The 13,379-nt window shown below is 41.7% G+C and overlaps 1 protein-coding gene across 1 annotated transcript in view; it reads right to left on the reverse strand.

Moving 5' to 3' along the window:
• The window catches only part of sorcs2 (sortilin-related VPS10 domain containing receptor 2), a 582,832-nt gene that overhangs the window by 46,604 nt on the left and 522,849 nt on the right, over window positions 1-13,379 (reverse strand). The window contains 2 exon segments of the mRNA XM_030431509.1: window positions 8,193-8,284; window positions 8,577-8,653. Coding sequence (XP_030287369.1) covers window positions 8,193-8,284; window positions 8,577-8,653 — 169 coding nt within the window.

Raw genomic sequence — 13,379 nt, forward strand, 5'->3', positions numbered from 1 at the left:
ATCCTTGAGCAAACCCATTAGATCCATAAGGCATCAGCTAGACAAATACATCATTCTCCATGTCAATTTCCTCAGTCACCCATCCAATTACACCTCATTTCCTCCAGCTAATACCCGAGGAATGATTAGAAATGGATGGAGTGATGACCTTGTAATCAAATAGATCAGCAGGCCAAACTTAAAATTACGCTCCATGCCACACACCAGCCTTTACTCCATTCTTTCATTGCTGTTACGAAACTTTAAACATGACTTACTCTACCTACAGCTAACCATAAAACATAAATGTATGTAACAAAATCCTGTCCAACCAGCATGCTTGCCATGGCATCTCATCATTTCCCAGCCTGCTAGCTTTTCATAATTAACTTATGAATTAACTACGTAATTAATAATTACGAGTGAGTCTATGAGAGGAGCTGGGAACTATCTGAAATTATTTCAGCAGGGCATCTTAGGTCAAGAATGGATCCTAGCAATACAAGTACTGAATCTCTTATAAACTCTCTCCTGCTATGTCCTCAGTCTCTCTCTGTCTATAGCTGTATTCCTCTTTCTCTGTCCCCTTTCTCTGTCCTTCCTGTCCTATCCTTCTTTACTGTCAGCTATGCTAACTTATGTCTGGGAGGTTAAAGAAGGCAACACAGACTCATTAAAAAGCTTATCTTACACAAGCATAACTCCACAATAGATTTTATGCGAAGAGAAAAAAAACATTGCTGCCCTGGTTTATAACTCTGGCAAGGCAGCTGGATTTGTAAAAACGTGAATCCATCTTGCCAGGCTTCAAGCTATGTGATTATGGCCAACACACAGGGGTTGAACCAATCAGCCTCTTTTGAGGAACAGCTGGCAGCTACAGATGTAGTTTAGACAACAGCGGTGGCTCTGTAGCATCAGTTGTATCAGTTGAAGTGTGAAAAAAAAAGACACTGAAGACTTTTCCTGATGGAAAGGTTGTTTTCGCTCCCCTCTCGAATGGCCGTGGTAAGACTATGCTTTAACAGCTGGCTCTGCTGGTGGTAGTGCTCTACTGTTGTATCTAATCTAATTCGTTAAAGTTAGCCCATGATAGATTGTGATAGACAGACTATTAGTCCAATCACCACACTGAGTATTTTTTGAAAGTCCCTGCCCTTTTCCAAATGGTTTGTTACACATAACCATCTAGAAAAGATAACATGCACTCTTGCATTGAATTTTGGGCAAAAACTAGGCTAACATTACTTTCATATGTTTGGACCACGTTGTGTATAAAATCTGCCTCATAGCAACTGTGAACCACGTTAGCATTAGCCGTTTTCACCCTTGACTATGAAAAGTGAAAAAGGGAGCTATGTCAAAATGTAGCCATGTGCAGAGATAAATTCAGGGTTTGGTACATCGAGGTGCACCAAGATAAATTGTGAGGTCATTGTAGATTTCCATCTTTGGACCTTATCATGTCAGTTGATCTTTTTCAGCAGTGCATATTCCTGTGTTCCCACACACAACTATAAAATATCAAATTGTCATCATATAATTTCTTCAGAGTAAATCTGAATATTGTTGGGCCTTCCTGCGGTTTAGGGCACCAGGGCATTGTTGGCCATAAAAATCCAATTGAATATAGGGCCTGAAAGCCTAAAGTTGCAGTTCTACAATAGAGATGAGTAAACCAGCTAATTAAAGCAGGTGCCCAACAGAGACAGCTACTGAAGATGTAAAAATAATCAATGTTAAAATTACTGGAATAACAGGGCTATTCCATTATTAGTTCTTTGGCTTGAGAACAGCTAAAACATGTCGCTCTCACACATAACACTGGAAGAAAGACTGAGTGGGGGTCATTAGTTGCTATGGCGCCGTACAAGGTGGCAGCCTGTAACAGCAGCTCCCGTGGGTTTTTAAGTTTTTTCGTAGTTTTTGTTGTATTTCTGTACTGATTTTCACTGAACGTTTGGCAACTCTTCTCCAGAGACTGAGAGAAGACGAACACCTTTCTTTTTTTCTTTTTTAAACTTTTATGGCACTTTTTTTTGTGATGGTTTTGCTAGCCCTAGCAACGGAGGGTCAGGAGCGCATCACTGAGCGCATTGTTTACACACGCGACCAGCTGATTGCGCTGTGTGAACCTGCACTGCTGCCTGGAACCAGGCCTGAGGTCCTGAAGGAGCTGCGGAGGAGACGCCGTGGCTGCAGAGCTGGAGTCAAATGGAGGGTGAAGAGGAGGAGACACAGACCGGCTGTACCGGCGATCGTCATGGGAAACGTGAGGTCTCTGGGGAACAAGACGGACGAGCTCGCCGCGCTGATAAAGGCTCAGAGTGAATATCGTGAGTGCAGTGTGTTGTGTTTCACGGAGACATGGCTTCACTCACACATCCCGGACCACAGCGTGCCGATTCCCGGCTTCAGCACTGTTCGGGCGGACAGGGACGTGACAAGCAGCGGAAAGAAGAAAGGAGGAGGGATGGCACTGTATGTGAGTGAGAGGTGGTGTAATCCCGGACATGTTCACGTGAAGAAACGTCTCTGTACCCCGGACATTGAACTGTTGACTGTGGGGATGAGGCCTTATTATTTGCCCCGGGAATTCACGTCCACCGTCATTATCGGTGTGTACGTTCCTCCTTCAGCTGATGCAGCGCTGGCCTGTGATGTCATCCACTCCGCTGTTGCCCAGATACAGACGCAGCATCCTAATGCATTTATTGTCATCACTGGGGATTTTAATCACGTCTCACTGGACAAAACCCTTCCAACATTTCACCAGTATGTTGACTGCCCCACCAGAGACTGTAACACACTAGATCTGTTGTATGCAAATGCTAAGGATGCATACAGTCCCACAGCCCTCCCCCCTCTTGGAAGATCTGACCACAACCTGGTTCTGCTGACCCCTAAGTATATGCCTCTTGTTCAGCGTCAGCCTGTCCACACTAGGAGCGTGAGGAGGTGGACTCAGGAGGCTGCTGACGCACTACAGGACTGCTTTGAGTCGACAGACTGGGATGCACTTGTTGAGCCACATGGAGAGGATCTCGACAGCATGACCGACTGCATCACTGAATACATCAGGTTCTGTGAACACACCACCATGCCAACCCGGACTGTACGCTGCTTCCCTAATAATAAGCCGTGGATCACCAATGACCTGAAAGTCCTTCTTAACAAGAAGAAGAGGGCGTTCAGGTCTGGAGACAGGGAAGAACTGAGGAGAGTGCAGCATGAACTCAGGGATATGCTGAGGGCCTGTAAAGACGCCTACAGGAGGAAGCTGGAGGCCAAACTCCAGCGGAACAGTGTGAGGGATGTGTGGACTGGTATGAAGCAGATCACTGGGTGTAAGGTGAGTGGCAGACAGTCATCGGGCAGCCTGGAGAGGGCAAACGAGCTGAACAGATTCTTCAATAGGTTCAGCTCACAGCCTTCTGTCGTCTCCCTGACACCTCCAGACCCCCACACACCCTCCCTGCCCCAAATGCTTCCTCCCCTCCCCCCTCACTCCCCTGATGTGAGCTCTCCTTTGCAGCACCTCTCCTCCTCCTCCTCCACCACCTCCTCCTCCTCCACCTTCACCTCCTCCTCCTCCACCTTCACCTCCTCCTCCACCTCCTCGTCCTCCACTGAAGACACCGGCAGCCTCCCCCGCATGACTGTGACTGCAGGCCAGGTTAGGAGACAGCTGGAGAGACTCCACCAGCAGAAGGCTGCAGGCCCTGACGGTATCAGCCCCAGGATCCTGAAGACATGTGCCAGCCAGCTGTCTCCTGTCCTACACCTCTACAACCTGAGCCTGGGTCAGGAGAGAATACCGGTGCTTTGGAAGACTTCCTGCCTGGTTCCTGTTCCAAAGAAGTCGACACCATCAGACCTCAATGACTATCGACCAGTGGCCCTCACATCTTACGTCATGAAGGTGCTGGAGAGACTGGTTTTGGCCAACCTGAGGCCGCAGGTGAGAGCCCTGCTAGACCCTCTGCAATTTGCTTACCAGCCCCACTTGGGAGTTGATGACGCTGTCATCTACCTGCTGCAACGAGCCCATTCGCACCTGGATGGTGGAGGAGGCACTGTGAGAATCACATTCTTTGATTTCTCTAGTGCTTTTAACATTCAGCCACTGCTACTGGGGGAGAAGCTGCGGGTGATGGGTGTAGACGACACAATGATCTCCTGGATTACTTTTACCTGACAGGCAGGCCACAGTTTGTCCGTATGGGCAGTGTTCTGTCTGATGCGGTGGTTAGTGATACAGGAGCTCCACAGGGGACTGTACTGTCTCCTTTCCTGTTCACCTTATACACCACTGACTTTCGGTACAACACCAGGTCGTGTCACCTGCAAAAGTTTTCTGACGACTCGGCTGTTGTTGGGTGTATAAGTGAGGGACAGGAGGAGGAGTACAGGGCACTGGTGGACAACTTTGTGGAGTGGACTGGATAGAATCACCTGCGGCTGAACATCAGCAAGACCAGAGAGATGGTGATAGATTTCAGGAAGAAAAGGAAGACGGCTTTCCAACCTCTGTGCATTCTGGGAAAGGATGTGGAGGTGGTGGAGGATTACAAGTACCTGGGTGTTACCATCAACCACAGACTGGACTGGAGATCTAACACTGAAGCTGTTTACAAGAAGGGGATGAGCAGACTTTACTTCCTGAGGAAGCTGAGATCCTTCAACGTGTGCAGCAAGATGTTGGAGATCTTTTATCAGTCTGTGATGGCCAGTGTACTTTTCTTTGCTGTGGTTTGTTGGGGAAGCAGCATCGGAGCCAGCGACACCAACAGACTCAACAAACTGATCAGGAAGGCTGGCTCTGTGATTGGCTGCAAACAGGACACTCTGGAGGCTGTGGTGGAGAGGAGGACACTGAAAAAACTGTTATCCATCATGGATAATCCTCTCCACCCTCTCCAACTCACACTGGTCAGACAGCGGAGCACCTTCTCCGGAAGACTGCTTCAGCTTCGCTGTCGTAGCAATAGATACAGGAAATCTTTCCTGCCACAATCCATCACTTTATATAATAACTCTCTCACCTCTGCCTGACAGAGAACTCTGGTCTCTCTACTGTTTTGTTGTATATATTATTATTGTTATAGTATATTTTGCATATTTTGTTTTGTTGTATATATTATTATTGTTTACTGTTTATAGCACACTGTGCACTGTATATATACACTATGTATATATTGGATTCTATTTATGTATGAAATGTTTTATTTGCGGACCCACTACTGCTGTAACAAAATAATTTCCCAGTCTGGGATCATTAAAGTAATTCTATCTATCTATCTATCTATCTATCTATCTATCTATCTATCTATCTATTTAACGACAATAAGACAAGAGTTTCTTGCTCCAAATGCTGGCTAGGAAAGCATTTTGGGACCAGCAGTCTCACCTCCTGATAATGTAGTAACATTATGGTTATTTGCTGTAATAAATTGTGCTCATTTCACTGCCATGAAGTTGTCTTTCTTACAGAGCACTCTTCTGTAAGAAAGACCCTTCACTGCTTACCATGGCTGATTATGAGATTTTTTCCACTGCACTGCCAGGGCCTTTAGGGTTATTGATTCAGTTGAGGCATGAAGGACGGAAAAATGTGAAGGACAACACTCCACGGTTGTTCACCAAGAGACCTATGAGGGCCCATATAAAAGGTCTTTTGATTTAGGTGATATATATTTTTCTGAGTACTTCCTTATCTATGGTTTCTCATTAATTCTTCCTTATTTTTTAAGGTCGATAAAATAACATCTTACTGAGCTTGATATTGTCTGTATGAGCTGAGGGTAGAGATGTGGATGATCTTAAATTATTTTGAAGAGTACAGTGCTGTACTGGGGAACTAACTGATTTCCCTGTGCTCTAAATATATGGAATGTGCTCAGCTCATGTGGAGCTTTGATGCCTGTCGGTAAACTCCATGCACTCATATTTTGGGCTTTGATGGACTGGTTTGTCAGAGATAGTGATGTCTCATGCTTTATTTTAGACTGTGCGACTTCATGTACTGAATTATGACTATATATTTCAATTTCTTCTTAGGTGGCAACCTCTAGTAGCTGTAGTTATTATTATGGCAGCAAAAAAGAAAGTCAGGTGAAGTAGAATAAAGAGCCATGGGACTCCCTAAAATCCTGGTTTTTAACCTGGGGTCAGTGCCTCATGTCATTACAAAGTGTTGTGTGCCTGATACGCATACCCATATCGGCTTGCACTTGTCTATTAGTCCTCTCTGTTTGAGGTTACAGGTGATGAGCCAACACCTACCCCAGCCACACCCTGTTGTCATCTGGCAAAAAATATAGAATTATCCACTGCCGTAACATAAGACTACAGAGCAGCTTCTTGTGTGAAACCAAAAGTGAAATGTCAAACTGTCATTTTAATCCATACCACTATCTTTTTCTGGACATAAACAGTTAGTTTTGTTTCCTAAACTTAACCAAACTGCAACGGAAAACCAAAAATATTTTTTTAAATACTTGAAAACAATATGTTTAAGTCTAAGAATAAAAAGTCAACAAAAACATCTAACTGTGCGGAAAACAATGTTGCCCATGTTGAAGTGTTGTCCAAGATCCATTCATCAAGCACGATTGAATGAGTTCTTAGCCGTTGTCCATTTTTAAAGACACCCTATTTCCTAAAACCTTTTAGTTACATAACATATACACATAATGAAGTTACTTGAGAGCATTAATTTCAATTTTAACATTAATTAACCCTAACCCTAACCGCTCTCTTCTTCTTCCTCGCCTGGTTGATGGCAGCTTGCGTGGGCTGTGCTGGTGGAGCTGCAGCTGGGGCCTGAGGGTTTCTTGGACCAGCCGGCCTGACCGGGCAGTGAAGGTGGGGTGGACTGGGGTTTTGACAGTTTAGGTACTTTAAATTGCAAACCTTGGGAAGCAGCCTGCATGAAGGTTTTGCGCTGTGCAGGTGGAGAGGGAGCTGGGGGCTTCTTTTTAGCTTCACACCGCTGTTGCATCGAAGCCAACGCGGAACCAAAAATCTCCTCCGGGACAATGGGCATGATCAGGATGCCACAGGTTGGCGAGGTTGAGTCACTGCGCTCATTCCTGCAGAACCATAGCCCCCTTCGCTTATCCTCCCGCCTGTACTGCGTGGCCTCTTCCCCCCGTCGCGGGATCTGGTGGTCTCAGCTACGACAGCGGGCCAAGGGATGGCCAGCCGGGCAGCGGTGTGTTTGCACACGTCGACCATGTCCGAGTCGGGGAGGGGAGAAGCTGGTGTGCTATTCTTACCTCCGTCCCAAGAAGCGGCGAAGGCTGCGGGCTGCGCAATCCCGGGCCGGAGTAATGGATATGTCATCCTCTTCTTCATTCTCTGATATGAGGAGTTCTGAGGCACCATCTTCATCGTCCCCATAGTCCAGTTACAGGACGTCTTCCTCCTGTGTGGGAACCGCGGCTAGGCCGAGCTCGGAGCCCCAGCTGGTGCTGGCCTCCGATGATGCCACTGCAGCGGGCTAGCCGTCTGCGGAGACTCTTGACGGTGAACACCGCACAGCATTGACACAAGCCGGGGACGTTGATAGCTAGTGTGGCGTGTTCAAGCCCCAGGCAGCTCGAGCAGACCTGGTGTGGATCCTTACTCAATATCTTATTCCCGCAACGCCAGAGTCGGGCCCCAGAGTCTCTGTGCCCTCTGGTGTGAGGGGTTATAGCCTCCATTCCTCGCGAGCTGGTGTGCAGGCAGGGAGTCGAGGCAGTTAGGGTTAGTGTGCTAACCAAGCCGTGGAGGGCAAGAAAGGCACTAGGTTCGATCCGAAGCAGAAAATATATCCAAGGCTAATAGTGCCCAGCGACAGAAGCTAAATAAGACCTGTCTGTTGACAGTTTAGCTAGCTAGCCCTGGACACGAGATATGCTCCGAGTGAGAAGAGGTGTTTGAATAACGTGGTGCCATCCGCATGTGCTATTTATGGTAGATGGGACTACCTGAGGCGGACGGACATGTTCACCAGCCCATCAGGATTGGCATAATGAGATTACTGTGAAGCGTGCATCCCATAGTGAGACATCGAGAAAAATGTTATGAAAGAGAACTATCATATCAGAGGTGGATGACACTAATTTGTTTGAATAAAAAGTTAACAACAATAGTTTCACTCTCTCAGATGAGGTTTCACAGCAGAAATAATTGCTATGGATATGGAGACATAACAGGGATCTTACTTGAGTATCTTAAGGGGAATAGAGGTGTCCTTGATGGCAACAATAACCCCACCATGGTCCAAGTAGAGAATGTGATGCTCCTCCTCAAAAACCTTGAAATGTGTGACATAAAAAGGTTTGGATTGATATTCTTTCAAATCATGAAAAGCAGAACATTTTTAATGTATTTTAGTTCTTGAAAAAGATTCAAAAATAGCTCAGACCATACTTTGGTGTACAGCGTCGCGTAAAAGAAAACTAAACATGTAACACTGGATGTTATATCTCCTCAGTTGTGTAGCTTTGATGAGAGCAGAGGTAACCCATAGAGAAGATTAAGAGGGGAAAAGCAAAGAAAGACGTCGTCGAGGGAAAAAACAAGCATCAAGGGACAGCATGATTTACCTGTCTCCACGTCTTCCCACAGTCTGAAGTGATGTACATCTCTTCCTTATATTCAACTAGCTTGGAGCCAAGGTTACCTGAAGGAAAGAGGAAGAATTGAATATTCTTTTTTATCCTTTTTTCTTTCTTTGCTTTTCTTGTTAACAATTTTCTAAATGGGAAAAGGCCTCAGAAAAGTCTACCAACCCCCCCAAAAAAATACAATTAGCCAAAATATAAAAGAAAAGAAGAGTTGGCTTTGGCTGATAATTTCGGAATAGGAATTTAAGGAATATTTCAAATGTCAAAAACAAAAGTGACAGTGTATCTCATACAACTGCTTCAAAATAAAAAAATTAAAAATAAAATGAAACCTATTATGTGTTATTTTAAAATTCTTATTTTGCAAGTCTTTGCTGACAAGAAGATGCCAACCTTTGTTCAAAACATGCAATACAGCTAACATTTTCAACAGGATTATTAAAACTGTTAGCATTTTATTTTGTCACTTTGAGAAAAAAAGTGCTGGAACAACCTTAAATCAATAGCCACACCTTTGTGAAATGGGAGGGAGGGAGAGAGAGGGAATAACGTGAAGTTTGCCAGACTTAGAGCAAAGACTGTTCATTAGACCCAGATCTCGAGCCCAAGTCAAGTCTCAAGTCTCTTACGGCTGTAATGAGCGTTATATATTTTGCTATATGTAATCTGGTCTGCTTAGAACATTGCATAACTATATCTAAGGAATTCAAATCATGTATTGTGTTATTATCACTCCTTTATCTATAAGCATACAGTATCAGGATTCATCCATTTTTTTGTTATATGATCACTCTGAATATTTCAATTTTAAAAAACAAAACAAAACACAATGTTACACAATACAATACACAACCTTAAAACATTGGTAGCAGCCCAGTGACTGACTTCTCTCTCATGCATATCATTCATTGCCCTGATATGATCCTATCAAAGCCCATTTCCTCTAGTTAAAGTCTAAAAATGTGGTAGACTTTCCGTTTAAAAAGTCATGATTTCAACTTACCACAAGTATTTTTTGTAACATTTTGGAAAGGAATGGAGACTTCCCCAGTGGACAGAGAGATAGCTTATTTCCCCTATCTCAAAATCAGACACAGGCAGCTCACTTATTCTCTTTTCAGGACTTCTGGTTGTTATTTTTGTTTTTTTTCTTTACTGTCAGGAAAAACCTTCCGCACAAACACAGTGAAGAATTCAATAAGTGAAATTGCTGGTGGCTTTGCGGAATCGTCTGTGTGTCAGAGTGCCCAGCCATGTCTTGTTTTATACTCCACCACTGCACAGACAAAAAGCACCACTTGTGTCAAGGCTCCTCTCAGGGCAAATGGAGGTCTGTCTCTGGAGGAGTGACACTTTTAGTTCAGCCATGTGGACTGTTGGCATAAAATGGGAGTGTCATTGTAGATGCTGTAGATAAAAACAAACCACACAGCTTGACACACACAAACTCACATTCTGGCATATAATATAAAAACACAGCCACATACACATGCTGCCACATTTTTGCATACTTACCCTTGATGTACGATTTAATTGATCATTATTTTTTAAGTTAGTGATATAACAATACGAAAAACTCACAGTCCTATATTGTCAACATAAACAGTCCATTATATATCTATCACAATATTTAAAAAACAAAGAAAAAGATGACTTAAACAAGGGGTCACAGACTACTTGTATCCGGGCCACCATGATATTTTAAAAAGTCAAATGGTGATTTATAAGGGGGAAAAAAAATGGCTGTTAAAAACATATGTGCGTACAGATGTTTACTTCTGTTTGCATTTTTATGTTAAATATGAAGAAAATATGACCCTGAGCAGAAATAAATGAATAAAATAAAAATAATAAATAAAGTACATGTATTTCATCTATTCCTCCTTCGGCACATGTTTTTAGCACACAGCCAGGTATATAAGGTAGGGATGTCCCGATCCAATTACGTGATGGGAAAACGGGGCCAATCACGTGGTTTCAGACTCGATCAGAATTGGACGTTACATCCCAATCAGGGATCAAATACACACACATATATATATACATACATGTTTATATATATACACACATATATATACATTCATACATATATATACACATATATACATTCATACATATATATATATATACATATATACATATATACACATATATATACATATACATATACATATATACATATATATACATATATATACATATATACATATATACATATATATATATATATATATATATATACATATATATATATACACATATACATATATATATATATACACATATACACATATATATATATACACATATATATACATATATATATATATATATGTGTGTGGTGTTATATATATATATAATATATATATATATATATATACACACACATATATATATATATATATACATATATATACACACACATATATATATATATATATATATATATATATATATATATATATATATATATATATATATATACACACACATAGAGACGATATACATATATATTATATATATATATATATATATATATATATATGTATATATATATATATATATATATATATATATATATATATATATATATGTATATATATATATATATACATACACATACGTATATATCTATATATATATATATATATATATATATATATATATATGTATATATATATATAGTATCATTATTTTGATATCAGATCTATATATTAAAAACAAATGGTAAATATGTGTGTGGCAAGGGTCGGGTATTGGTAAACCTAATGACCGGCCACCGTTTTTGTGCCTCTGATTCATGTCTTCATGTTACTCCGCGAATAGTCCATTCATTGTCACGACAGAACTTTATTCAAAGCAGAGCTCAACCAAAGAGCAATCGTTGCAGAAGGTTATTTGATGTGTCAGTGTTTCCCCTATATGCATTCTGCTGCTGGATTTTCCACGCTGCCGCAAAAAAAAGAAAGACATGATTTTTGTAGGTTTAATATCACGGGCGAATGGTGAATTTAAGTTGCACACAGTGAAAGCACTACACCCTAAATTATCTTGAAATCGATTATTGTTGTCATTACTGCTAATTTGTATAATTTCTACAAGTCACCATTTAAGTTAAGCAACTGAAATCTTTGTCATCCTATTCAAAGGCTGCAACAGGCAACCCATCGAACTGGGGTTAAAATAGTTTTAAGTTGGATATTTGGTGGATATTCACTCAGGTCAAGCCGTGACTTTACTGAGGTTCACCCAGTGTCAGCAGCAGGAGAACGGTTAGCTCACCTCCCAGAGCCTTGCGCTGAATGGCTGGAAATTGATTTAGGGACGATATTAAATTACTTAGCATAAATATATTAATACAAAATAATTGCAGTGTTTTCCATATCTTCCATATCATGTGGCCCAGTGATTCCAATCCAGCAGCAACTGGCACGGTATCACACAAAATGCCAATATCTACATAATGTTGTTTTAATGAAGCTTGACTATGATTATTAGAAATGTACTATTGTGGGTTAAACTCTCCACACTCAGAATCCAAAGTTTTAGTCCAGTTTATTATTTTAGTCATGATCAGTGTCGGGGTTAACTAGGCACAAAGAAATCTGTGAGAGTACTTAGATTACTTTTTTGTTGTAACGAGTAACATAACACCTTAATTCTGCAATTTAAGTAATCTGATATTATGTTTTCATCCATTACTGTAAAATTACTCTTTTCCTTTCCTTTTGTCACAACAAAAATCAAATCAAATCAAAGAAGCATGCATATCCAGTTAATTCAATGTAGCAAGATGGCAGAGAGGACAGAATTAACTCTGGGGAATGTTCCCATTATTTCAAATGTTTGGGCCAAAAGGACAAGAACAAAATCACGGTGAAATGCAAGTTTAATTGTTTCTATGTATTATGTGTTTTTTGTTGTTGTGTCTTTTAAGGCCCATGCACTTTCATCATATCTGTGCTTTTATTGTTTATGTATAAGTACTAATAGTTTACAAGTTCATTTCACTAATTGCAATTCTGAACATCATGTACTGGCTATAAGAGACTGTGTTGTGTTGTTGTAAAGCAGTGCCAAATTGTTAGCAAAATAAACAGCTGTAAATTTCATATTGGCTCAGTCTAAAATGTCTTCGGGAACACATTTCACTGAACTGAACTGTTTTTGCAATATAAGTGAAACTATCCAAATGAGCATGTCGGTCCAGTTAAAAAATTTGGGAGCAGAGCATAAGCATCCTGCGTCTTGTTGTTTCAGGGCTGTCTTCCTCAAAGGTAGCATGTAGGCGGCGTGTAGCTAGGTGATAAAAGAATTCTGTGGAGGCAAGGCTGGGTGAAATGGTAGAGCAATCCTTATTGAAACAGATCTCAAGACTGTATCCGAACCAGGGCGGCCGCACTCAGTGTTCCACAAATATCTGACATCTGCCTAAAGCTTTGCCCTCTGCTCTACCAGAAATCCTCTCTAACCTTTGATCTCGGGAATCTACAAGTAACCATCCAACTTTGTCTGCCTGTACGGGCCTTTTAGAGTCCCTTTCGCTCGCACCTACCGACTTCTTCTAATTGGTCACTTTGGTGGATTGAGGCTCCATCTATCCTACAGGCGAAAGAGGAGTTGGTCTCTCTCTATAAATTACCTAAGTCTGCTGTTGACACTTCTTGGGACTTCTCTGTCCTTCTCTGGAAATGTAAACGTTCAGACAACTCCAACCATCACGCATTAGGGTCAAACTCAGTTTAATTACCCTGTAGTGGCCCCATCTACTAGCTAACTTTT

This window comes from Sparus aurata, chromosome 10 (assembly GCF_900880675.1).
Source record: "Sparus aurata chromosome 10, fSpaAur1.1, whole genome shotgun sequence".
In the NCBI taxonomy this organism is placed as follows: Eukaryota; Metazoa; Chordata; class Actinopteri; order Spariformes; family Sparidae; genus Sparus; species Sparus aurata.